At 51.2% G+C, this 26,793-nt stretch overlaps 1 protein-coding gene and 1 long non-coding RNA gene across 11 annotated transcripts in view; one reads left to right on the top strand and one right to left on the bottom strand.

The window, feature by feature from the left end:
• The first annotated feature begins 1,683 nt into the window (after positions 1 to 1,683).
• LOC109247992 (uncharacterized) lies at positions 1,684 to 7,383 on the top strand. The gene is made up of 3 exons (XR_002071897.2): positions 1,684 to 1,918; positions 4,650 to 5,191; positions 6,601 to 7,383. It is a non-coding gene; the product is annotated as an uncharacterized LOC109247992 (long non-coding RNA).
• A 5,821-nt stretch (positions 7,384 to 13,204) lies between these two features.
• Positions 13,205 to 26,793, bottom strand: part of SUGP2 (SURP and G-patch domain containing 2) — a 32,292-nt gene continuing 18,703 nt past the window's right edge. For 8 of the 10 annotated variants that reach the window (XM_019416427.2, XM_053898592.1, XM_019416422.2 and 5 more), the window contains 5 exons: positions 21,602 to 22,131; positions 19,673 to 19,734; positions 16,805 to 16,941; positions 15,986 to 16,106; positions 13,205 to 13,480 (listed from right to left, as the gene is read on the bottom strand). In XM_019416427.2, coding sequence (XP_019271972.2) covers positions 15,986 to 16,106; positions 16,805 to 16,941; positions 19,673 to 19,734; positions 21,602 to 22,131 — 850 coding nt within the window. In that variant the 3' untranslated portion in view covers positions 13,205 to 13,480. Of the gene's footprint in view, positions 15,432 to 15,985; positions 16,107 to 16,804; positions 16,942 to 19,672; positions 19,735 to 21,601; positions 22,132 to 26,793 lie in introns of all 10 variants that reach the window. The other 2 variants (XR_002071811.2, XM_019416423.2) reach the window with 2 other exon arrangements.

Below are 26,793 nucleotides of genomic sequence, written 5' to 3' on the forward strand. Positions count from 1 at the left end.
CTCAAAATAAAAAAAAAAATCAGTACAACCTCTTGCAAGAAGCTGTGGTTTTCCAATTCTTGTCAGTCATACAGAGCAACTGAATGTCAAAAAGACAGCATTCCAGAGAGGGACTGAATTCTCTAAGACGCATCTGGATGAGTCTCCTTCACCCGCGTGGGGCTTTTGAGCTTTTGCACGTTCCTTAGGGGAGAGTTGACAAATCGCAGAACACTGGAGAAGGATCACAACTCCTAGAAGAACCGCAACAGCTAAAAGAATCTGGAAACACCTTGAATCTAGTCCCCGCGGCAAAAGGCAAGGACGTGCTTGGCGGCAGCAGGTGAAAGATTTGTACGCTCCAGTCCAAGTAGAAACGTAAGAAGGCCTTATGGAAAATGAAGCTATACTACAGGGTAGGGGCCAAGGGGCATCTGCCGCAGACGTTCAGGGTCAAGTCAAGGACCTTATACAGCCTGAGGGGTATTTCTGGCACTGAGCTCAGAATGATGGTTTAGCAACTCCCGTTCGTACATCCCAGGCTGACTCCATCCACTCCCAGGATCTCTTGAATCTGCCCTGTCTCTATGCCCACAGCCCTTGGCACAGGCCTTGCCATTTCCTGCGTGGACTGGGGCCCTGACCCCTGTTGCCCTCCCTCACCTCAGGGTGTTAACGGACCCATAATAGCCAGGGACAAGTCTTGCAATAGTTAGTGTCCCTAACTATACCCCTGCCTTGCTCCAATGCCTACTATGGCTCCCCATTGCCTGAGCTCCTTGGCTGTCCCCGGTGAAATATCCACTGCCCTCCCACAGGTACCCCTCATGCCCGCCCTGCTCAGTCTCCTTCTGGCTCCCTCTGCCCAGATGCAGCCAGTCACAGAATTCTGTGTTCTCTCCTTTGTGATGGGGCACAACATGGAAGGCTTCATCGTGGAGATGGCATTCTAAGAGTGGTTTATAGGGGTGGGGGATAGGGGGCCACACTGATGGTTAAAATTATGCATCAACTTGTTCAGACAATAGAGCCAAGTTGTTTGGTCAAACACTCGTCTAGGTGTTCCTGGGAAAACATTTTCTAGGTGTGATTAACATATCTGATGGGTTGACCTTAAGGAAAGGAAGTTATCCTTGGCACTCCTGGGTGGGCCTTGTCCAATCAGTTGAAGGACTTAAGAGCAAAAGCCGAGATTTCCTAGGGAAAAAGGCATTGTGTTTAAGACTGCAACATAGAAATCCTTCCTGAGTTTCCAGCCTGTTGGAAATAGATTTCAGATTTCTTACCTCCCACCATCACATGAGCCAATTCCTTAAAACGAATCTCTTCGTGTATATAATAAACATACATTGTGTTGACTCCATTTCTCTGGAGAGCCCTGGCTGATGCAGACACCCAGATGCCTGACACTGGGGAAAGGTAGGGCTTGCTGTTCAGAGACAGGATTCTCTTGACAAAGTGAGAGCGCCCAGAAGCAGACCTCAGCCACTTACCTTGGCCTTTCCCGGCTGGACGCAGACCAGGCTCTCAGCCTCAGATGCTACCCAAGACACCTGCGGGCCAAGGACACGCATTGGAGGCCTCGGGTTTCACAGTCCTGGGCAGAGGCCGCCCCCAAGGTGCTGACCCAGACTGCCCCCCTCGACCAAAATAAACCCAGGGCAAGGTGCTTAGATCAGCCACTCCCCAAACCCCATGGCCTGATCCGGGTTGCAGATCCGGTCACTGTGGGCCCCGCGGAAAGGGCCATCCGTGGCCCCAAAAGGCCTGAGACGTAGACCAACTGACCTCAAAGAACAAAAAGTTCATTCTGGAGAGATCCAGGCCAGAGGAAGTGATTACAGCAGCTGACAGCGAAAGAACGCTTTCCAGTCATGGGGTCCTCAGGTCTCTCCAAGGCGATCGGAGGAATCCAGGACCTGTGTGGTCCCCTTCACAGGTGAGTCAGTGGGGGCCGATTCCAGCCCACATTCCTGATTTCTAAGCCTGCAGGGTTGGATCTCTCATCTACCCAATTCAGGTGACTACTGACAGCGGAATATCACTCAGCTGTAAAAGGAACACAAGGTTGACACACGCTACAACATGGATGAACCCTGAAAACATCGCAGTGGGTGAAAGAAACTAGACACAGGAGGCCACACGTTGTAGGATCCTATTCATCTGAAATGTCCAGAACAGGCAGATCCACGGAGACAGAAAATAAATTAGTGATTGCCCAGGAGGGGTGGGTGGGGAGTGACCGCTAATGGGGACAGGGTTTATTTGGGGGACAATTTAGTTTTCTAAACTTGTGGTGATGGTTGATGATGTCTGTGAATAGCCTAAAAACCATTGAGCTGTATACTTTAATGGATGAATCGAATGGTATGTGAATTACATCTCAGTGAAGCTGTGTCTAAAAATGTTCCCCCAAATCTCTACATTTACGGAGTGTCTGCTGTATACCAGGCACTGAATTGGGTGCTAGAATAGGGCTCAGAAGGGGAGGGTCATAGACAGATGACCACAGTGCCGCGGGATTTCCTCCCTTACAGCACAGAGAGGGGAAAGACGTAGCATTTGTGTGGACGTGTGAAGGATGGGCGAGGGCGTGTGTGCATTGGGTTTTGAAGAATGAATAGGAGTTTGCCAAGTTGAAGGTGGGGGGCTGATCGTGAACTCAACTGTATCAACATTTATTTATTTTTGGGACAGAGAGAGACAGAGCATGAACGGGGGAGGGGCAGAGAGAGAGGGAGACACAGAATCGGAAACAGGCTCCAGGCTCTGAGCCATCAGCCCAGAGCCTGACGCGGGGCTCGAACTCACGGACTGCGAGATCATGACCTGGCTGAAGTCGGACGCCCAACCGACTGCGCCACCCAGGCGCCCCGAACTGTATCAAATCTAATAAACAGAATAAAATAATATAGTTTTAAAAATGAAAATGAAAATGGGTGCATCGTCTTTTGTCGACACGAACTGAAGGAGTCTTTATGTTTAAACACCTCGCCACTCACCCTGGACCACGCCTGGCTCACCCAAGCCAGGGTGATGTTGTTCACGTCCGCAGCAAAGACAGTGCTGCAAACAGCATTTCAATCTCTCCCTTCATTAGGAGTGTGGAGAAATCGGAAATTTGGGGCCACCCACACCCCTCGTGGTTGTCTAGGAGGATAAACGGAAGGTCAAAGACCAGGCCTGACCTAGAACCTTCCCCAAGACGCTGCCTCCTCTCAGCTAGGCTAGATTCTTTCTGGCCTCCTTTCTCCTGGTGTGGCCAGTGCATGGCTCTGGCAGGTGGCCATGGAGAGTGAGGAGGACGGACGTTCTGGTCCGAAAATAAATCGTAGCCCTGAATGGGTAAACAAGAAACTAGGGCGGAGGAGGGGGCCGGGGAGGGGCTGAGGGGAAAGAGAGAATTGTGCCTTTCCTAGGAAGATGAATGCAGCCTTCAGAGGCTGGCCTCCCAGTGCTGGGCTGGTGGCCACATGCTCCGCCTCTGCTGTGCCCCCAGCTGCTCCCAAGCGCCTGGCACCCACTGTACCTTCCCTGCTGAGTCCTGACCCCTGGATGGGACACCTCTTCCCACGTGGACCCCATCGTCGCTCAAAGAAGTCCTTTCCTCGCACTCTCACTGTGGATCTTGTTTTTCGTAATCCCAGGGTGACCTTTGACCATTCACCGAGCGCAAGCTGCCTCCTCCCTATGACCCATTTTACAGATGAAGAAACTGAGACGGGGGTGGGATGGGGTGGGGAGGGTGGGTATTGGGATTCAACGGCGGGGGGGACTCCAGGGGTCCTCCCCAGACCTGATGATGGCAATTTTGAAGCTGGAGGCGTCTGAAAGGGTGAATGTACCGGGACAAAAGGGGCTGAGATGACAACATCTCAAGGGTGAGGTTCTGGGTTTGGATCCTGGCTCTACCCCCTTGCTGGGTATGTTTCCGTTTCTCCTGGGATCAACATCTTAGTATGTACAGGCTTCTCCCTGCTCAGCGAGGTCACCCAGGCACTGCCCATCAGTCTAGAGTGGCCCTTTGGTCACTATGATTGGTTCAGAGACAGTCATGTGCTCCAGGCTGAGTAAGTGAGATGCAATCCTGGTACTTCCATCATAGCCATCAGACAACAGAGCTTTTTATTTTATTTATTTATTTTTTAATTATTATTTTTTTAACCTTTATTTTTGAGACAGAGAGAGACAGAGCATGAACAGGGGAGGGGCAGAGAGAGGGAGACACAGAATCTGAAACAGGCTCCAGGCTCTGAGCTGTCAGCACAGAGCCTGACGCGGGGCTCGAACTCACGGACCGCGAGATCATGACCTGAGCTGAAGTCGGCTGCTTAACCGACTGAGCCACCCAGGCGCCCCCAACAGAGCTTTTTAAACGTTGCTTAAGTGGATAAGGGTCAGTTCAGAGTTTCTGGCTGCCATCTGGTCCGGCAATGAAGCTGACACAAGGACAGCAGAGCCAAGAGATGGAGAAAGATGCCACCCTGCGAGGTTGGTTAAGTCCCTTGATCCAGCCGAGCCTGAAGCTGTCATTGTCTATTCCATTAGCCAGTTAGTTCCCTTTTGGCTTTATGCAGCTAGAAATTCTCATGGATACAGCCTTTATTAGTGGTGTGATAAAGATTGTTAAACCACCTCTCCGGGCCTCAGTTTCCTCATCTGTAAAACAGGTTGTGATGAAAGGACGATGAAAGATGAAGGGAGCCTGTGTGGCGAGTGCCCTGTGCTGTGCCTGATGTCCTAAAACATCTGATGTCATCCAGGACACTCCCAGCTCACCTAGGCTCCTGCTTACTCAGACACTGGAAAGTTTTCTGAGGGACACAGCTGAGCCCAGCCATCCCCGCCCACTGCAATAATCCACCAAGAATGCTGACGACCAGAAGATGGAGTGAGTGGACAGCTCAGGTCCGGGCTCCGGGGGGAAGGGTCACACAATGGCCTGAGGTCGAGGCTGCTCCGACAGAGCTTCATGCAGCGGAGGCATCACTGCACCGATGGAACTGCTTGGAAAATCCTTCCTGGTAACTGTATCGGATCATTTTGCCAAACAGCTGCCCATCCAGCACACAGGGGCCGCGGCTCTGTTTCTCTTGGCCCACTTCGGGGCAGGAGAGGCATGTACAGGGGACTGGAGGACATGACACCCTCCCCCCTGGCCTCTAGCACCTGTGGCCTGCCCCTGGAGCAGAGCCTGGGAGAGGATTTGCGGGTGAGTGATTTTTAAAGAAAGCTCCGGGGCAGACAAGGGCGGGGAGTCTGGGCGGTGGGGGGGGAGGGAGGGGTGAACACGAAAGGGGGTGCCTCCAGCAGGGTTCCTTTGGCTGCGGTTAAATGGGGGCCTGCTTCCACTCCTGCCCTTCCAGATCACTCTTTTACAAGTATAAATTGAAGAAGCCAGACACAAAAGGTCACGCGGCGTGTGATCCCATTGATAGGAAATGTCCAGAACTGGCAAATCCATAGAGACAGAAGGCAGAGTGGTTGCCAGGGGCTGGGGGTGGGGGAATGGGGAGTGATGAGTCATGGGCACAGGGTTCCCTTTGGGGGTGATACAAATGTTCGAGCATGATGACTGTACGATGTCGTGGATGTGCTAAATGCCATGGAATTGTTCACTTTGAAATTGTGAATTTTATTGTGGGTTTTATGATTTAAAAAGTATAAATGGGGCTATTCCCCTGCTGTGCTCTGAAGCCTCCCATGGCTCCCCATTGCCTCCAAACATAATAGATATTTGTCTCTCACCCCCACCAAAACCCCTCAACCTTGACTCCCTCCGCCCCTCCCTCCCACAGCCAGGCTCATTTGTACCCCAGAGCCTTGGCACGTGCCATCCCCTCTGCCTGGCATGCTCTTATTCATTCTCATGACACGTAACCTCCCAGACCGGGCGCCACTCCTTCCCTTTCTTTGTACCTTGGATGTTCCCTGCAAATCGCTGACTACGCAGCTCGTAGTTTCATCGTGGGGTTTTAGATGCTAGATAGAAAGTTCCACCAGTTAGGCGTGTGGCAAAGGAATGAATGAGTGAGTGAGTGAATCAACAGATAGATGGAGGAAGGCAACCGAGAGACTCTGCCAGGGAGAAGCTGGAGAGACTTGCACGTAGACAGAGTTCCTGAAAGGAAGCTTTATATCCAGGTCGATATGGAAAGAGGCCGTCTCCATGCAAATCTGGCGCTTTTTTTCCTCCGAAAAGCACAGCTGTCTCCAAAACAAAGACCCACAATTGCTGCCAGCATGGGCTTCGTCATTTTCACTTCCTTTGAATATTCTTCAATGGATTTTTTTTCAAACCGCGCAGACGTGCATGTGCACGCGACAGGGCGGGGGGCGGGGGGGGGCGGGGTAGGAAACACCCCTCCCCCCTGCCCCCGCCCACTTTCCCAGGTTAGAAGCTCTGTCTTCTCGGCCTCTCCGTGCTCAAACACAGCTGGGTATCCTCCCATATGGGGGATCCTGTCCACATTTTACACAAGTTTTGGAAAAATCACACCACCCTCTGCGACCGGATTTTCTCTCCCAGGGTGTAACTGCTTTGTTCAAAGCTGCATCACATTTCATATCCGAAGTTCCCTTAATTTTTCCCTTCCTTCCCTCTATTTGCTTTGTCCCCAGGATTCTGCCAGCACCAGCAAGGCTCCTGGAAGCCCTGTGGATAGGCCTCCCGCCCTGGGTTGACCTCAGTGGGTTTGCCCTTGCGAGGGACAGAAACGGGCTTAAAAAAAAATTTTTTTTTAATGTTTATTTTGGAGAGAGAGAGAGAGACCCACACAGTGCAAGCAGGAAAGGGGCAGAGAGGGAGACACAAAATCTGAAGCAGGCTCCAGGCTCTGAACTGTCAGCACAGAGCCCAATGAGCCCGATGCTGGGCTCGAACTCACCAACCATGAGATCATGACCTGAGCCGAAGTCGGACACTTGACCGAGTGAGCCACCCAGGTGCCCCTGCGAGGAACAAGGCTCTTAAAGACATCGGCTCGGATGGGTTGGCAGCAAGTCCGATGTAGGGTCCAACCCCCTGTGGAAAATGGCTCGGCACTTCCTCGAAAGGCTAAATGTAGAGTTACCTCATTATCTGGCAATCCCATTCCTGGGGATAGACCCAGAAGAAGTGAGAACAGGCGTCCACACAAATCCTCGTACGCCCCGTTCTCAGCAGCCCTGTTCGCAATTGCCAAAAGGTAGAAAGTGCCCAAATGTCCATCAACGGATGAATGGATAAACAAAATGCGGTCCATCCCTGCAGTGGAATATTATTCAGCCCGAGAAAGGAATGAAGCCCTGACACGCGCTACAACGCGGAGGAAGCTTGGAAACATTGCGCTCAGCGAAAGACACCAGACACACAAAAAACCCACATAGTGTATGATTCTATCTACGTGGAAAGTCCAGAACAGGCAAAGCCACAGACTTAGGAAGGAGATTAGTGGTCGCCAGGGGCTGGAGAGGTTAGGAGAAATAGGGAGTGACTGCTAATGGGCCCAGGGTCTCCTTTTGGGGTGACGGGAATGTTCTGGAACCGGACAGATCTGCTGGTCGCACGACATGGTGAATGTACTACCCACCACTGAATTGTTCACAATCAAATGGTTAATTTCATGTGATGTTTACACCAGTTAGAAACCAAAAGGTTGGGTGATCCCAGCAGGGAGGGGATGTTGCCCTCCCTCGCCAACACAGGCAAGTATTTGGTGTTGGCAATTCTTTTTTTTTTAATTTTTTTTGATGTTTTTATTTATTTTTGAGACAGAGAGAGATAGAGCATGAGCAGGGGAGGGTCAGAGAGAGAGGGAGACACAGAATCCAAAGCAGGATCCAGCCTCTGAGCTGTCAGCACAGAGCCTGATGCAGGGCTCGAACCCACGAACGGTGAGATCATGATCTGAGCTGAAGTCAGACGCCTCACTGACTGAGCCACCAGGGCACCCCGCGATTCTAAGATTGAGCCAGGCTTATGGTCAGAGGGAGGGCGCTTCTTCTCGGTCATTTACTGGCTGCCTGCATTGCCGTCCTCCGAATCCCTTACACAGAAACTCTTCTCGGTGAATACAATCCTGACCCTTCCGCTATAGCCATCAGATGACAGAGAGGGAGGGCGGGAGGAATATCCTTGTTACACAAATGAGGAAACTGAGGCACCAAGGGGTGAAGTGAATTTCCCAAGGTCCCCCACTGTGACCCTTGTACCACATCACAGGGGTTAGGTAAGGACTGGGGACCGTTATCCGTAGCAGGAAGAGCAAGCGGATGGGAAAGTGACAAGTCCGCAGTGACTCAGGACGGTCATCCTGTGCAGCTGACGTCTGTGAGCTTCGCAGTGTCCTGCCTTTGATTCTCAGAGCCCTGGTAGGAGACACTACTTCCCCTGTTATCAATGAGGAAACTGCGGCTCAGAGAGGCGCATCACCGGGCCGCAGGTCACACAGCACAGTGAGGACACGTTAAGACAGGGTGTTCCAGACCTCAAGTTCCCCTTTGCTTTGAGCTGCCTCCAGGCAGAAGAGCCAGTCATTTAGACGTGGATGTTGAAATCTCTAAGCGGAAACCTCGCCGCTCCCCCCTGGACCAGGAAACTCCAGGAACTGAGGGCGGCACTCCCACAAGGCCGACCTGAGAAATCTCTGGAGAAAACTGGAGCAGAGCAAAGCTCAGCTCGTGAGGCCCCCTCCTGGGGTCTGAAGGAAGTGGCTGGTGCCGGACGCATAGGGGAGTTGCAATTCCTGGAAACGTCCAAGTTCCCAGGGCCGTGAGCGTGGGCTTGGTGGGAAATAGAAACGGCGTGTTTGCGTGTGCATGTGTGTGCGTGTCTGCGCGTGTCTTTGAGCCTGCACGCGCACACGTGTATCTCTGTGTATGTGCGTGCATGCGTGCATATCTTTGTGGCTGCGCACGTGAGCACACGTGTGTGTGTATGGGGAGCTTCAAAACCAGATTAGATCAGGTGGAAATCCTGGCATTGAGTGTGGGTCTGGAGTCAGATCGTCCGGGGCCTCAGTTTCTCCACTGAGAAATGGACCAGCTTCTGCTGGATGTGAGAATTAGAGTCCAGGGGGGCCAGTAACTATCAGAAGATTGGTCACAGTAAACAGTCTGTGCTATGGGCTCTGAAGTTGACGCTTGTGATCTCCTTTGATTCTCAAAACAAATCCAAGGCTGAGTTTATCATCCACATTTTCATCGACACTTAATTTTTTGTCATTCAAAAACCATAACAAGCAAAGACTTCAAGCCACACAGAAATGTATGTGGTAAATAGTGCAGATTTCATCCACGACCCAGCCTGCTTTGCGAAGGAAGTTCTGTTAATAGGTGGGTGCGGGTTTTTTCAGAATTAGTGACCTTGCATTTATATATTTGAGTTTGGGGGTGTTTGAGTGGCTCAGTCGGTTAAGTGTTTGACACTTGATTTCAGCTCAGGTCATGATCTCACCCCTCATGAGTTTGAGCCCCGCGGCGGGCTCTGTGCTGACAGTGTAGAGCCTGCTTGGGATTCTCTCTCCCTCCCTCCCTCTCTGCCCCTCCCCTGCTCACACACTCTCTCAAGAATAAACGAACATTAAAAAATTAGAGAAAGAGTTTGTATTTATATTTCTAAGTAGTCCAATATAATATATTAATACAGTGATGTAAATACCATAGAAAAGTGGCTTTTCAATCAATAGGGCATTCTTGACTCTCCTAGCTCATGCTTCATTATCCAGTGTTATGGATGAAGGAAATGGGGGCCCCAGAGTGCATAGAGCTTGCTCAAGGTCACCTGTTGTTACACCCCCTAAGCTGAGACTCGACTAGAGTCCACCTGTCCATCCCAAGGCGGGTCCCATCTGTAGGAGGGAACTTTAGACAAAGTTCCCTTGCTCATTGTCCTTTCATTAAACATTCACTTAATGCTGAGGGTTTATTATTTAAAAAACATTTTTTTTAATGTTTATTTATTTTGGAGACACAGAGAGAGACAGCATGAGTGGGGGAGGGACAGAGAGAGGGAGACACAGAACGTGAAGCAGGCTTCAGGCTCTGAGCTCTCAGCACAGAGCCCGACACGGGGCTCGAACCCATGAGCCGTGAGATCACGACCTGAGCCGAAGTCGGACGCTCAACCGACTGAGCCACCCAGGTGCCCCTAATGCTGAGGGTTTAAAGATGAGATGCAGTCCCCTGTGCAGGAGGCCCCAGCCTGGGTGACACAGAGCCGGGCAACCTCAGCTCAGGGCGGTCAGGGACAGGCCTGCGGAAGCCAGAGGGGCAGCCAGGTCTTGGTCTGGAGAGAGCAGGGTGGGCTGCCTGGAGGGGACGTGGGAGGCGGGCCCTGGAGGTTGAATGGAGGTCCCACAGACGTAGCAGGGTCTGGGGGCATGGTGAAGAGTCACCTACCTCCACTGATGGCCAGCTGGGTGTCTTAGGAGCCTCCTCAATACTTGACATTTATGAGTAGGAACAGATACCTGACCCTGGGGCTAAATTCTAAGTCCCCACCACTGGCTGGAAAGGCTGCTGCCTGTTGCAACACAGGGCTGCCCCCCCCCCCCCCCCCCGCCCCCAGACGGGGAAACAGGGCGCAAAGGCTTTAAAGGAACCAGTGCAGCCTGGGGTCAGGCTCTTCCTCTTTCTGGACCGCAGTTTCCCCGTGTGTACAATGCGGGGACGGTGGGCAGAGTAGTAGCGGGGCGAGAATTTGACTCCAGCTGCAGCACTGTCACCCTCCCTCCTCCGGGCAACCGACACACCCCCGATCCCCCAAACACATGGGAGTTCCGCAGTTTACCCCTCTCTGGCTGACCCTGGGCCTCGACCCCGCCTCTGCCAAAGGTGGTTAGTTTGGAGGTGTGACCTTGAGCCCTCCGGCCGGCAGGGGGGCAGGGGCTGGGTGCACCATGACTAGGCTTGGGGATCCTCACGCGTAAGGTCTGCCTCACAGGGGAAACAAGCTCAGAAACGAGACCAGCCCCTCTAAACACTTCTCTCGATGAGCGTTCCTAGATTACTGCTTTTAACTCTGCGAGTCCAAGGCCCCATCTCACTGGAAAGAAACCAAGGCTCGAAAAGTCCCGCCGCTCACCGCCCGTGGGGAGGGTTGGCTGTGGCCTCCTCCCTGCTGGCGCATCTGCGGCCTTCAAGATCCCCCTCGCCGTGGGTGGGCATCAGGCCTCTGCCCAGGCCAGACAAGGTCACCGGCAGCTAGGTGGGCACCGGCTCTGGGAAGGTTGAAGTTGGGGGGGGGGGGCGGCTGTTGTGGCGGGAGTGATGGGCTCAGAGTAGGGGAACCTGGAGGAAGCAGAGAGGGGTGCAGAGCTGGGTCTCCAAAGGGAGCAGGGCAATGGGGACAGGGTCTGGAGGCGTCAGGGCCCGTGCTTTATGGTTCAGTCCACCTGGAGGGCAGAGCCCGCCTCTTGCGGGGACCACAGCCCCCCGTATCTTGGAGAGGCAGGCACAGCTGGGGAAAACCAAAGTGCCGACAGGGTCACCTCAAAAACCACATGGCATGGGAATGCTGTGGAGGCAGTGAGGTGGGGAGATGCCGGGGAGCACCCCCTTGGTCCCAGAAATGCGATTTCTAGGGCTTTAGCCACAAAGAGAATGTTCTGGGATACGGGAGCCAAGGCTTGGGAACGATTCAAATGCCTCTGGGTGGGGCACTTAAATAAATGGCAGTCCCTTTGAGAAAGGTTCTACCTAAAATATGCCTGTGTACACAGTCGTCTACATGTAAGGGACCCGAGACCTGGGTGCTGGGGGGTCGGGGAGACATTTTTCCATAGAACACACTTCTGTACCTTGTGATTTTGGCCAGGTGTTACTTATTCACAAACAGTACTAGAAGTTTCTACTCCCGTGAGAAGACTGGAGACCTCCGGTCGCATGAGGACACGTGTCTCCAGGCAGCAAGTATGCTGTCTTATTTTTTAATTTTTTTCTAATGTTTATTTTTGACAGAGAGAGAGAGAGACAGACAGAGAGAGACAGAGACAGAGCATGAGCGGGGGAGCGGCAGAGAGAGAGGGAGACACAGAATCCGAAGCAGGTTCCAGGCTCCAAGCTGTCAGCACAGAGCCTGACATGGGGCTCGAACTCACAGATTGCAAGATCATGACCTGAGCCGAACTCGGACGCTCAACGGACTGAGCCACCCAGGTGCCCCTGTGTCCAGCAGCACCTTCTGCTTTTGTCGGGGCCCTAGGGCATCCAGAAGGCTTCCAGGAGGGGACGCTGGAGAGAATGAGCGAGGTGGGGCCCTAGAGGCCGAGAATGACATATTAAAGGTCCCATTTAGCTCTAAATTAACAAGAGAGCAGAGGAAATTTCACCTTCCAAACTGGAAGAAATCCTTTCCAGATCGCAGAGGCGAAACAAGCCTGAGGTCAAAGCCTAGACGGGTGTCCCAGGCTGGAGACCCGCACTCCAGGTGTCCTCATCTAAGGAATCTTCAGTAGCCCCGGAGGTGAGAAGAGGAGCTGTCGGCCAGTTAGGGGCATCTGCTGGAGAGTTCTGCTCACCCCCTACCTCCAGTCTCCCGAGAGGGGGTGGGAGATGAGGTGGGGTGGCTGTGGGGTTCTGGGGGGCTTTCTCAGGGAGGCCGCTAAAGCCCACAGTCAGACACTGCCCTCGTGGGTGGGCTCTTGTGAAGATGAACGGAGGGACATTCTTGACTGGCAACAGCTCCCATCACGGTCAAATGGACCCCTGCCACTCCCGTGTGTCCTCCAGGACACCACAAGGAGAAGGGAGGCTTAGGTCCCCACACCAGCTCCTAGGGGGCCGGTTTCACCTGCCCCTAAGCGGCCGACAGACACCCCAAACCCTTCCTGGGCAACCCCCTGCGCTGGGCACAACAGCAGCCTGGCTTCTCCCCATTACTCTGCTGTCACGTGGAAGCCCCTGCGGGTCTGGTACGTGCCTGCCGTAGCCTTTGCCTTCACCCCTTCCCCCAAGGGCCAGGCGCTGTCGGTGGAAGAATCGGACGCAGGCTGGGCAGCACACGGGAATAGCAGGGAGCTTTGCAGACAGCACACAGGCCGTCCTCAGTCAGGGAAAGCCTGGGTGGGCCCTGGTCTGACAGCTGGAACCCCGACCGTGGGAGCGGGTAAAGCCTGAGGGGACAGGAGAGTCATCGGCAGCAGGGCATGTATCTCCGACACTCTGTCCAATGTAGGTGTTACAACATCTCTCATGTGTTCCCCGCCCAGCCAAGTTTTAAAAACACAACAGAGACCATGGAAAATTGGGTTTCCTCTACATTTATTGCAACTGCTAAATGATTAACAACATTCACAACTTCTTAGATTTAAAAAAAGGAAAGAAAAAAGAAAAAAAAGAAAAAACCCAAAACTTCCATTTTGTAACATCACAAATGTCTTCTAGGTTTTACCAAGGACCAAAACGCTAAAATTCTCTATATGATTTCCAGTGATGGAAACAAGCCAGAGACAGTAAGCACCCAAAGTGGTGAGTTAGTACTTTCCGGATGCCTGTCGTCCTCACGGAAGAGACCCTGGAACTAGAATGACAGAAAAGACACTGTGACTTTGACAAGGCTATGCAACCACACACCACACTCGCACGCACGCTCCCCGTGAGCAGACTTCGCCAGAGGGAGCAAGGGCGAGCTCGGAGGGCCAGTGCCGGTCCCTGGGCTGGTCCCTGGCCGACAGCTGGCACAAGGACTCGCCACCAGGCTCCGCCCCGGCTCCTATGATATCACACCCACAGGAAAAGCATCGCCTGAGTGCTCAGAGGACTTTCCAGGATCAAGAAGGAGGTGTTCTCTTTGACGTGTGCTAAAGGCTCACGGGGTCAGCTCGAAGCGGGATATCCCCAGGAGAAAGGGTGGCAGGAGGCTGCGGGGACAGAGCTTACACCCTGGTAATTCCTAAAGCATTTTACTCACAAACAAAAGCGGAGAAATCCAAGAACGAATATACTGGCACAAAGTGAATATGACGGTCAGAGCTATCTACGCTGGAGAGAAAGAGCTAGAACCTATTTGGGGAGTACATGCCTCGCTCAGGGCCGATGGGCACTCTGTGAAAGGCGAGAGGACAGAGGCCCTGTTCTCAGAGTTCCATCCATGTGCCCAACCCACAGCCAACAAGGAAGGCTCCCGGAAGGATTAGGAAAGAAAAGAGATGAACCCCTACGGCTGCGGTTCCCCCAAACCACACCACCTGTGCAGGCTGCTTCAACTCTGCGGAGGCATTTCCAGCATCTCCCTGGCCATAAAGATCTGCCTGTTGCCCATGCAACAGAAGCAACCAGAAGCAAGCAGAGCCTGGAAGAGATACGGCACAGGCCTGTGGCGGTGGGTGTGGGCCCGACAAGACAGAGCTGGAGCAAGCCGGGACCACAGCTGGGGCCTGTGGCTTTAAAAAAGTGAAGACTGGCCAACACGGTAACTCGCTGCTGTGTCCCCCAAGCTTGTCGTGTCAGCAGGATCCCAAGTTTCCCAGGTTTTAGCACGTATTTAAAACTTCAACACTCCGGCTTTATGAGGAAGGGCTGAGATTCCCACAGCCTGAGAACTTCGCACGTAGCTGCGAGGAGCGGAGCGCCGGGACAAGATGGAAGGGAGGCAATCACGCGCCCGGAAACAGCAAACAGCTGCGGAGCCCGCCCCAAGAGGATGCTTTCTGTTCCGTACAAAGGCTCCGAGAAAACAATTCTTTACCCTACTGCACATGCCAAAAATGAAGCGTCTTGAAGAGTTTACACTCCCAGCCCCTTGGAGGAGAGACTCCATATGTGGTTTTAAAACGAAGCACACTGTAGTTGGTGGATTCTAAGGAGCCAGGTGAATTTGGGGGAAGTTTCACCAATGTAATGATTACTCCCCACTGAATACGGCTCTATTATACGGTTGCTAAACTTCCATTAAGTCTCTTGGGATGCACTTAAGAGCTGAGACTCCATAAATAACACGTTCATCGAATCAAGTATCTCCACTTGTTCAAAGAGCTCCGATGCTCCGACCGGCAGGCCGCACTACCAGCATGGACTTGGCTAATACTGAATTCTGTCCCCCGTCTACAGTCTGCAAGCCACACAAAGACACAATCTGTCATTAGTTTGGCATCAGGTTTGCTAACAGAGCACTTCTAGAGAGAGTTCCCTGGGACGGGAAACCCGACAGGAGCTGGCTCTTGAGCACTATCCAAGGGCAGTACCCCTTCTGAGGGGGGACCAGTAAAGACCTGCAGGGGACTGGCTGCCACAAGCATTTAGAAGAAGGGGGGAAAGCAAAAGCAGATGGCGAATGATGCACTCTTTTATCCTTTAAGAAGAAGAAGAAGAAAAGCCAGCGGAACCTCCGTACAGGACCTGCAGAGACGTTCTGTTTCTCGTGGACACACCAAACCTACTTGGGCACTGGCTCCAGGGCAGATCCAGGGCAGAGGTGGCGCTCTAAGAGTAAGTGCTCCTTCAAGCCTGATCTTTCTCACCAATGGTTTCATCTATTCAGGGAGAGAACGATTTTGTTCAAAACTGAGTTGGAAATTACGGGTGGGGAAGGCAGCTAAAAAGAGAGCAGAAAGAACGGGGTATTTATATGGGCCCAAGGCCCTTGAGAACGAAAGGATTTGAAGATGCTCAGAAAGGGATGTGGCAAAGCCACTGCCCTCTGCAGTGACGGCTTCCAGATCGCCCTTACATGTGCAGGACGCAAGGCCATTTCCGCGGTGGCCTATTTCCCCGGGATGGCCGCGTGCAGTTGAGCCTGGGAGCCCTGCACCAAGGCCCGCTGTTGAGCTGCACATAGCTGTGCGGCCATGCTTGGTGAGCGTGGGGCTCGCTCCTTCAACCAAACCTGGAAGGTGAGAGGCGGGACACATCCATGTCTAAACGCTCCTGGTTACCCTCATAGAACTTTTTGATTTTTTTTGTGTATGTGTGTGGTTTGACGTTTGGTTTTGGGAACGGGGATCTCTGACTTTTCTGGAGAAATCGTCTCTACGTACCAGAATGTCAACTTAGGCAGAAAGCCCCACGCACTAGCTCACACACATACCTATTTGTTGGCCCGTTTGTGTCTGTACATCTGCATCATCCTCTGACGGAACACGTCAAATGTGTCTTCCTTGCGCTCCTGCCCGTCGGCACCTAACCCCTCCCCTTCCGAGGCAGTTCCCCTAGGAGCAAAACGGAGAGTTAGCCACACCTGAGCACAAAGCCTGGCCACCAGGAAACTGGAAACGGCACGAGCGGTCAGAGTGGGATGGAAGCATGTGGGACACACAACAGTGACAGCAAAGGAAAGGGAAAGCGAAGACACGATTCACAGCGCAGAACAAGGGGTACTCACCTGGGCAGGTGTGTGGACCTTCTGAGGAACGAGCTCAGAAGCCCCCGATTATAGCAGAAAGCCTCCCCCCGCAGGTGACAAGCTCAGTTTTAAATGAAATGCCTGCTGGATGTTAATGGGGCCTAACAAACTCTGGGCCACGTTTTCCCTGGCTAGCCTGCTTAAGGGTTCCAGGCAAAGGGAAAGTGGTTTTTATTGTTACTGCCTAGAATTACCACTCAGCTTTTATGACAATAATGAATATGGCTGAAATGCCGGGGGCCAAGGAGTCATTTAAATAGTCTGTGCAAGTGCAGCAAGGGGCCTGTAGGAACACCTGCATATGTAAACGATCTGCTTCTCATCTCATCTGAAGACTCCCTTTGTTAGGAAAACAAACCTGCCAGCTTTAAGCCATGTTTAACATGAGGGGAGACAAGAAATCAGGCTGCAGATCAAAGGACTTAGGACCAGAATCCCAAAGAAAGCTTCTTATCCCAAGCACACTGCCCATTCCCACCCCGGGCCCCAGCGCCTGCTGCGTACACGCTGACGGGTTCCCTGATGCCCTTCCCACAGGAGCCTAGGCCATGGCCCTCCTTCCAGCCCATCTTCTGCAGCATCTGGAACCCCAGGTTCTTGTCGGTTAACTTCTGCTGGGCAAAGTCAAAGTCCTTGGGTTTCTGAGGAAAGAGAAGAATATGGCAAGTGGGCTGCAGCAAGCACGTGGAGTGAGAGTCTGCCTGTGCTGCTCCTGACACGGTCCAGTACTGCCCCCCACCCCCCATCCTGGATTCCATAGACACCTGGGATCAAGCCATAGGCCCCGCCCCAGTTCCCAGCAACATTCTCTGAGGTGCTAAGACCATGAGGAAAACCCCACAAGAGGCAGGGGTGAGGGGTGGCCCTGAGGCCAAGGGGTTAGTAGAAAGAATCCTAAGTGGTGATAACTTGCAATGACCAGAGGGCACACCCCAGGCTGGGGGTAACCAGGACAGGGCATAGGCTTGAGGCAGGAAGGCCCCGGGAGTGCAGAAGTCAGAGGGGAGACCGGGCTGAGGCAGGAGGGGGCCAAACAGGCCATGAATCTGCTGTAGAGACAGACTGTGTGGAAAACTGGCTTGCAAGGTCCTTTCTACTCCATCTTGAACACTCTTGTGGGCTTCCAGAACTCTGAGCAGTGATTCCATCCCAGAAACCTCTCTGGCCGCCCTCAGACATTGCTCAGCAAACCCAAATGACTTGTCTATTTGTCCAGCCGGCCCTTCCCAGATCTGGGAGCTCCCCAAGGGCAGAGACTAGGTTTTACTGGCACTCTGGGATTCGTGGTCTAGCACAAAGCAGACCTCACTGAGAACTGGTACAGCTGGGAAGAAGGACAGGGCTTGAAAAGAATCTGCAGGTAAAGCCCCAGACAAGATCTGGGCCCCAGAGCCGGCTGTGGGAAGATAGGTTAAAAGGCCTGGGGGGGGGGGGGGGGGGGGGACCTCTGGAGGAGGGGCCTGCCTGGTGTGAGCAGAAAATATTTCCATTTACTCATGAATATTCATGAGCACCCACTGTCCCTACCACCTGAGCCTGTTTTTTAAAAACATTTACTAAATAAACACAGGACAGCCTGGGGAGGCTGAGAGGGCCACATGTGCTTCTGGGGAATGGACTCATCCATCCTGATCCAGGCAGCTGGTGCAGGGAGGGTAATGGTGAGGTTCTGAGGATCTGAGCAGGGAACAAGTATGGGAAGGCAAAGGGTGGGGAAGGCAAGGGAAAAGCTGGCCACAGGTCCCCAAAAGGCTAGCCTGCATCCCTTTAGGAAAGCTGCTCGGCTAGAGAAAAGCTGTGTGCGAAGGCCAGGCTGAGGTGTGCACAGAGAGCTGCAGGGGAAGCTTCCTCTGGGCCTGCCATCACCCCAAGGAGAGATGTTGTTTGCAGGGCACTGCTGCACGCCAGGTTAACGTGCATTTACTTTCACTCTCGAGGTATCTCCGAGCCAAAGGTAGGTGCGACTGCCCCACTTTACAGATGCACAAACGGAGACTCAGGAGTTAGATGCCAAGACTAAGTGGCCAGGTTGAGCCTGAACCTGGCTGCTGCCTCACCAGGTTGTGCCCTCACCCGGGCCACCTGATGCGCAGCCGGGTGCCAGCACAAATTCAAACTGAACACGTCGATTAGGACCATGAGCTTTGGGCTCAGAAAAGTCCCTCCTCCCTGCTGTAACCGGGGTCACGCCGACGCCTCACCTGGCCACTGAGACTGACCGTCCATTTGCAACCGGTGTCCACCACACAGGCTTTCTTTTCCTCACCACTCGACACCAGTAGAGACCTCACCGGGTGGCCGGCTCACCTCCCTGACCTCTGAGGACCTGGGATATCCCCACATATGTCCCAGGTGACCTCACCCAGCCTTACCTGCCCCCACACATATCCGCCTAGCTGTCTGGAGTGCAGCGCATCTCCTTCAAATGACCTGCCCCCACAGGGGCTCTCCATCTCACTCAGCGGCAGCTCCATCCTCCTAAGTGCCTGTAGACAACCGTGCAGGTGCCCAGAGCTCTGGGCTTTGGCTCTTCCACACGCAACCCATCAGCAAGTCTCACTGACTGTGTCTTCACCTTCCCAGCCCTTGGCTTCTACCAGCCCCCCAACCACAGGCTGCTCTCAGCACAGCAGCCACCGGGGCCCTGTCTTCCACCCAACTGCCACCACAGGTCCCCAGGGCCTCCCCCAGAGAAGGAGCCACGCTGCTAACTTCCGTCTACAGGCCCTATGTGACCTGGGGACTCACTGCCTCTACTTCCTCATCTCCCCACCCCCATCTGGGTGCCACAAAGGGCTGCTTGTTGACACAAGACCAACCTGGGGCCTCTTCCAGGCCTCCTTGAATAAATGGCACCCCCAACCCCACATTACTCCCCATCTCCCTTTGACCTGCTTCTCCGTACCCATAGCACACAGGCCACAAGACTCACACACATTCCTGTCACTGTTGGCCCTGCTTGCTGCGACCTCTCGTTGGGCAGATGGGGCCTGGCACACAGGAGGTGTCCATCCGTTAATACACAAGCACACACATATTCCCTTGGCTTACTAGCAAATTAGCATGCTCTTGAACCACAATTATAGTCCATTAAATCTGAACTTAAGGGCCGGGACATTACTTTGTTCATCTGTCCAACACTTTGCACATATCAGATCTCACCTATTTGTTAAATAACTAATTACTACCCTCCTGTGCTTTGGGCAAAGCAAAACAGTTCCAAGAAATCCCTGAGGAAAAAGGCTGTTTGTTGTGCTTTGTACATTATGCCAGTCTGAAGCATGAGTGTACCTTAGTGACAAGTCACAGTGTCCTTTGAAACACTGACAAATTCTAACTAACTATGTCATACATGGGAACTGTCATGCTCACCTTCTTTTTGGACACGGGACGACCCCGAGGTCTGTCATAGGCGATGCGAACTGGCTCATGAACTGGAAGACATAAGAAACATGTATATACGTGCGCGCGCGCGCACACACACACACACGTACTTTTTCCAAATTACTCAGAAAGTGAGGGCGCTGCAGTTTAGGCTAACAACCCCTCTGCTGACAGAAGGTAGCTACAACCCAGACCCCAAAGCCAGCTGTGCCCCTTGCCAGGGTCCTCTCAGGAATCATGTGATCCAAGACCAGAGAGCAGAATACGGCCCAACTGGGGGCTGCCTCCATGTGGAAGAGTCTACTTAACACAGGACTCCCCGTGTTTACGACAAAGGGTTCAATGCACGATCGTTTTCGTGACTGCAGAAATACACTTTGTTTCAACAAGTAAACTATTTGCAACCTCGTGCCCTCCTAGTGTCTCTGCAACTGTTCCGCTGATAAAGAGTTAAAGTCCACATAGAATTTCCAGTAAAAAACAACCAACCATGCTTCTCACACAGAGCACCGAATCACATCATATCATTATTTTTGATGAAGGAGAATCAGCAGGTCTGGTTTTTTTCTCATCAACCACCCAAGGAAATGAGAGCTTCCAAAATAGAAAGAGCTCCCTCCACTTCTCTCCCACGAAGGACGTATGAGGCATTCAGATAGGCTGCTGCCATCAGCAGTAAGCTCTGAAGGACGTTAAGAGTAGAGCAGAACAGCTGGCAATCCGTGGTAACGCCAAGGTTTCCAAACACAAACCACAGAACTGTTCTGTTAGCAGGAGAAGCTGAACTGATGCTCCTGGGGGTGAGTGTGACCATCTCAACAACGTAGAGCACACTGGTGACACAAGACGGGGCACCGTTCACTACAACCACCTCACGCGAAGGGACTGCGGCGTCAACCCCATGTGCAAAGCACAGCCCAGGCCTGGTTGTATGGAGACACCTGGTGGGGCGGGAGGCACAAGGAATAACCTGGGCCATGGCCAGGCCATCAAAAGGCTGCATATGATGCCGTTCTGCCTACTGACAGTCTAGAAAAGGCAGAACCACGAGGCCAGAAAATGGGGAGGAGACCACAGGGAAACACAGAGACACTTCTGGAGAAAAGCTCCAGCTCCACTGCACTGGAGAAGTTCATGCCTATACACATTTGCCAAAACTCATCAAACTGTCCCCTTAAAAAGGATGCATTTTATTGCTATTAAATAGAATCTCATGAACTTTGACCTTCCCCATGGGAAAGGAGATGACCTGCCACGGCCAAGGCAGCAGACCACACGGCTCCCACCAACCACTGCCTGAGACCAGCCCCACCTGTGTCCTCCTTCCTCATCATTACTAAGCAGGCATCACTGACCCGGGCCTTCCAGGGGCTCAGAAGGCTGGGCACTCCCCAAGGTCAAGGGCAGGAAAGAGCTGAGATGACCCAGGCCCTTGCCCTCCACAGCCAGGGCCCCCTCACTGGACTGTGAGCAATAATGGGAGCACCCAGCAGCACCCACCACAAACGCACCGCTGTTGCACTAACACAGCAGCGTGTCCTCGGAGTGCTGACCTTACACCAGCTGGCAACGTGAGCCTCACAGGAACATTTTGGGGTGGTGTGCAAACCCGCTAGAATTATTCTAGGTTAAAAACACAAGACCAAACAACCCCATGTTCTGTCGGCCCTGGGGGAAGCTGGGGAGGGAACATCCAGGTCAGCAAGTGTAATCAGAGGCAGGAAGGGTGACAGGGACCAGTTTGGTCATCTTGCGGCTGAGCGTGGGCTGAGGGCAAGTAAATTCTTCCAAACAATCGGGCGACATCGCCTGATCTCCGCAACTTTTCATGGTCCACAACTGAGCACCACGGTCCCTCTTCAGGTGCTAAATGGAAGCTCCACGCGAGGGGGGCCATGGTGACGGCCAGGTACTCACCTTTGGGCTCCTGGATGAGACACAGCCTCTTGGGAGCTGGAATCATGCCAACCTTCAACGACTTGCTGCTGACCCTCTTTCGGGGGAAGCAGGCGCCCGAGGAGGCCTGTGACAGGGCAGGCGCACCAGCTGGGCCATCTTCGGCCGCCTCGCTCGGGAGGCCATCTGTGGGGGGGCTGCCCTCAGAGCACTCAGACTTGGCAGCCGCTCCTGCTGGCCTGGAGGTCCCTCTAGGAGCGGAGGCCTCTTCGCCCCCCTCCTCCTCCTCCTCCTCGTCTTCCTCCTCCTCGTCTTCCTCCTCCTCCTCCTCAGGCATCACCTCCGGGCTCTCCAGCTCAGCCTCGTGCTGAGGGGGATCATCTTCAAACTCTCCTTCCCCTTCCATGGGGTCATGGGGGCTCTCCTGAGAATCAGCACTCTCACCGGCGTGGAGGTTCAGTGGAGATGACGTAAAACAAATCGATGGGCATAGTTCAAATACTTTCTTTCGATAGAATTTGAAGGCTGAACTATTTTGGTCATGGAGAAACCTGGGATAAGGATGAAATACACTGGTTAACCAGAGGGTCCTCTGAACGTTCATATTTGCTGACATTGTCCAGAATAGATCCGACAAAGCTGGGAGTGGGACCAAGGAGCAAATAACCTGACCTCTTTCTACCAGCTACAGTTGATGGTGCAGCTTCACAATGACACAGAGAAGTCTGAGGAATATTAGTAATTTAACAAAGGAGCTAGAACGTAGGAGGCCTGATTGCTTTTTGGGGGAAGAGGGTGGAGGAAAAGGTTTGAGGGAATGACCAGGGCGTGTGCTGGAAAAAGCGCCAATGCTGGAGCCAGAGATCCCACCTGGCCCTCGCCTCACCCCTTTCTAGGCTGTCACCATCCACCCTGGGCCTCTGTGTGTTCACCGTGACTGCCTGGTTCCTCTCACACTGCCAGGCAGGAGACGGAGGAAGGGGTGTCACTTCTACCCCTTGTTTTACCGTGACGCTAAGTGAATGTGGTGGCGATAACGCCTCTCTGCACCTCAGAGTCCTGCGGCCACCGTGACCTGGGGCTGTGGCTAGTGTGAGAAAACTGAAAACATGCCCGAAGATACAAAATATACTTGGGCCCAAGGAAAGAAGCCCTTGTTCTTGGCTGGGACAACTCAACCTCATGACTATGTAGATTCTTCCCTAATATATTAATGCATAATCCTATTCTGATAAAAGCGTCACTTTTTTCTGGATTTGAACACGATGCTAGACTTCATAGTTAAAAATAACTATGTAAAGGTATCTGGGAGAACTTTGAATAAATCAATGAAGGGTTCCAGCCCTACCAGGTATTATAAGGTGTACGAAGCCTCTATAGTTAAAACAGTGTGGTACTAGTCCTTGGACACATGGACAGAAACACCAAGAGAAAGGCCAGAAACAAGGCATCTGATGAAGGTGGTCTCTCAAACCAGGGCAAAAAAGATGATCTTTTCAACAAATGGTGTCAGGACAACTGGGGAGCTTTCCAGAAAAATATTTCATTGGATCCATGTAGCACCCTCTGCTCTGGAATAACCCCACACAGATAGGGGATCTAAATGTAAAACTGAAGCCATACAAGTGCTAGAGAAAAAGATATAAATGTCTTTATAACCCGTGTATGGGGAGAGAATTTCTATGACTCAGTATCCAGGTGCAATAAAAGAAAAAAATGAGAAATGTGATCACATGAAACACTTCTGCACTGCAGAACAAAGCATAAGCAAAAGGAAAGATAAACATCAAACTAAGAAGGAAACGTGCAACTATTTCATAGGTAAGAGCTCCTAAAAACTGAGAAAGAAGAGGCACCTGGCCAACTCAATAGCCAATAGGACATGGGACTCGTGATCTCAGGGTTGTGACTTTGAGCCCCACGTCGGGGGTAGAGCTTACATAAATATTTTAGAAAAGATTTTATTTTTAAGTAATCTCTACACCCGATGTGGGCCTTGAACACACAACCCTGAGATCAAGAATTGCACGCCCTTCCTACTGAGGCAGTCAGGTGCCTCAAAAACACAATCTCTAAGAACTTGTGCCCCACAAAAGACTGCTAGGATGAGAAAACAAGTCACAGACCTGGAGGAAATATCTGCAAATCATACACCTGATAAAGGACTCATACAAAGAACATACAACGAAGCCTCCAACTTGATTAATAAGTAAATAAATGTGGTCCAATCAAAGCTGGACCACAGACCCAAACGGGACACTTACGTATAGAAAGCACATAGGCACACTTGAAACACTCAGCATCACGAGTCCTTGGAGAAATGAGAACCAGAGAGTGACACCGCCTCCCCGTACTGGGACACTAACATGGACACTGACGCTAACAAGTGCTGATGAGGATGGGGAGGAACTAGAACGCTCATCCAGGCTGCTGAAAATGCAAAATGGTTGCAACCACTTAGAAAGGCAGCTTGGCAGTTTCTTCAAAAGTTAACCATGGACCTACCATGGAGCCAGCCTTTGCTCTCCTTGGTATTTACTGAAGAGAAATAAAGGCCTATATGCAAATTCTCACAGCGGCTTTATTTGTAATCATCCCAGACTGGAAACGTCTCAATGCCATCAACAGGTGAATGGGTAGATAACTGGTCCAGCCACACAATGGCATACACTCAGCAACAAAGAGGCGTGAACTGGGGATACACGCAACAAACACCACTGAATCCAAGTAATCGTGCTGAGTAAGGAGCCAGACAAAAAGCAAGAACAAGGTGCATTGACACAAAATTCTAAAAAAGGCAAACTATTTACAACAACAAAGCTGTTTTTTAAAAGACAATCTTTTTTTTTTTTTTAAGGGACAAATGAATAGTTTACAGAAGGATACACAAAAGACACTGAAGTTTATGAAAAGATGTTCATGGCACAAAAACAGATATTCAGATCAATGGAACAGAATAGAGAACCCAGAAATGGACCCACAAATGTATGGTCAACTAATCTTTGACAAAGCAGGAGAGAATATCCAATGGAATACAGTCTCTTCAGCAAGTGGTGCTGGGAAAACTGGACAGCCACATGCAGAAAAATGAACCTGGACCACTTTCTTACACCATACACAAAAATAAACTCAAAATGGATGAAAAACCTAAACGTAAGACAGGAAGCCATCAAAATCCTAGAGGAGAAAGCAGGCAAAAACCTCTTTGACCTTGGCCGCAGCAACTTCCTACTCAACACGTCTCTGGAGGCAAGAGAAACAAAAGCAAAAATAACTATTGGGACCTCATCAATATAAAAAGCTTCTGCACAGCGAAGGAAACAATCAGCAAAACTAAAAGGCAACCAATGGAATGGGAGAAGATATTTGCAAATGACATACCAGAAAAAGGGTGAGTATCCAAAATCTATAAAGAACTTACCAAACTCAACACCCAAAAAACAAATAATCCAGTGAAGAAATGGGCAAAAGACATGAAGAGACACTTGTCCAAAGATGACACCCAGATGGCTAACAGACACATGAAAAGATGCTCAGTATCACTCATCAGAGAAATACAAATCAAAACCACCATGAGATACCACCTCACACCATGGCTAAAATTAACAACTCAGGCTGTTGGCAAGGATGCAGAGAAAGAAGATCTCTTTTGCATTGCTGGTGGGAATGCAAACTGGTGCAGCCACTCCGGAAAACAGTATGGAGATTCCTCAAAAAATTAAGAATAGAACTACCCTATGACCCAGCAACTGCATGACTAGGTATTTATCCAAGGGATACAGGTGTGCTGTTTTGAAGGGGCACATGCACCCCAACGTTTATAGCAGCGCTATCGACAATAGCCACAGTATGGAAAGAGCCCAAAGGTCTGTCGTCAGATGAACGGACAAAGAAGATGTGGTATATATATACAATGGAGTATTACTTGGCAATCAAAAAGAGTGAAATCTTGCCACTTGCACCTATGTGGATAGAACTAGAGGGTATTTGCTAAGCAAAATTAGTCAGAGAAAGACAAATATCATATGACTTCACTCATATGAGGAATTTAAGATACAAAGCAGGTGAACATAAGGGAATAAAAGCAAAGATAATATAAAAACAGGGAGGGGGACAAAACATAAGAGACTCTTAAATGTAGAGAACAAACAGAGGGTTGCTGAAAGGGTTGTGGGAGTGGGGATGGGCTAAATGGGTAAGAAGCATTAAGAAAGACACTTATTTGGATGAGTACGGGGTGTTATACATAGGGAATGAATCACTGAAATATGCTCCTGAAATCATTGTTGCACTATATGCTAAGTAACTTGGATGTAAATTAAAAAACAAATAAATTTTTAAAAAATTACAAAAAAAAAAAGAAAAAATGTTCAATTTCACTCATAAGAAAAATGAAAACTAAAATTTCACTGCGGAAATTAGAAATTTCTCATGAATCCTATTGGCTCTAAGGTATGTCAAAAGGTGAGAGGTGGGGACTGGTACTCCTGACACTGTGTGGGGAGTGGCCCTTGGGGAGGAGAAGCCGCATTATTTACTGAATTACGTTTGCAATGATCTTGGACCCAATAATGCCCCTTCTGAGAGATAACGGAAGATTTTCTCCACAAACACAAAGCCATCGTGCATGAGGCCATTAAAGGGGCCATAAGAGCAGTGTGAATGCCTGCAGCTACGGAGTGACCCTGGTGTGGCTGCATGTGGAGAATGACACAGTGGACAAGAGAAGGAGGGTACAGGTGGGACAGGCAGAAGGGGACTTCTGGATAGGTTGTGAAAGGAAAAAAACAAGGTGCAAAAGTGTCTACTACATACAGAAGGTCATTTGTGGTGTAAGAACAAAGGGGGAAAGGCACACACACTAGAAATGAATGAAAACAGTTTCCTACTGATAGGTTGAGGGGATGAGGCTTCTCTGAGCTTATCTTTTGTTAATTTTTACTTTAGAACCATGCAAATGCCATACTTATTTTTTACATTAAATTAAAAAGGATAGGAAAAATAGTCTCAAAACTGAACCTCTGTAGAAATAAATAAACCTGACTATATGTCAAATTGTTGACATGACCACACCCACAAAATGAATGAACTCAAACAACTACTGAGCACATCAGAAGTATCATTTTTCTAAAGGAAAAGAAACAAAAAGTCACCTCGGAAGGTCTTTCCTAAATAGGCGTGCTATTGGGTGCCATCATTCTCAAACTACTCAG

Source organism: Panthera pardus, unplaced genomic scaffold, assembly GCF_024362965.1.
Source record: "Panthera pardus isolate Hobbes unplaced genomic scaffold, ASM2436296v1 HiC_scaffold_8, whole genome shotgun sequence".
Lineage (NCBI taxonomy): Eukaryota > Metazoa > Chordata > Mammalia > Carnivora > Felidae > Panthera > Panthera pardus.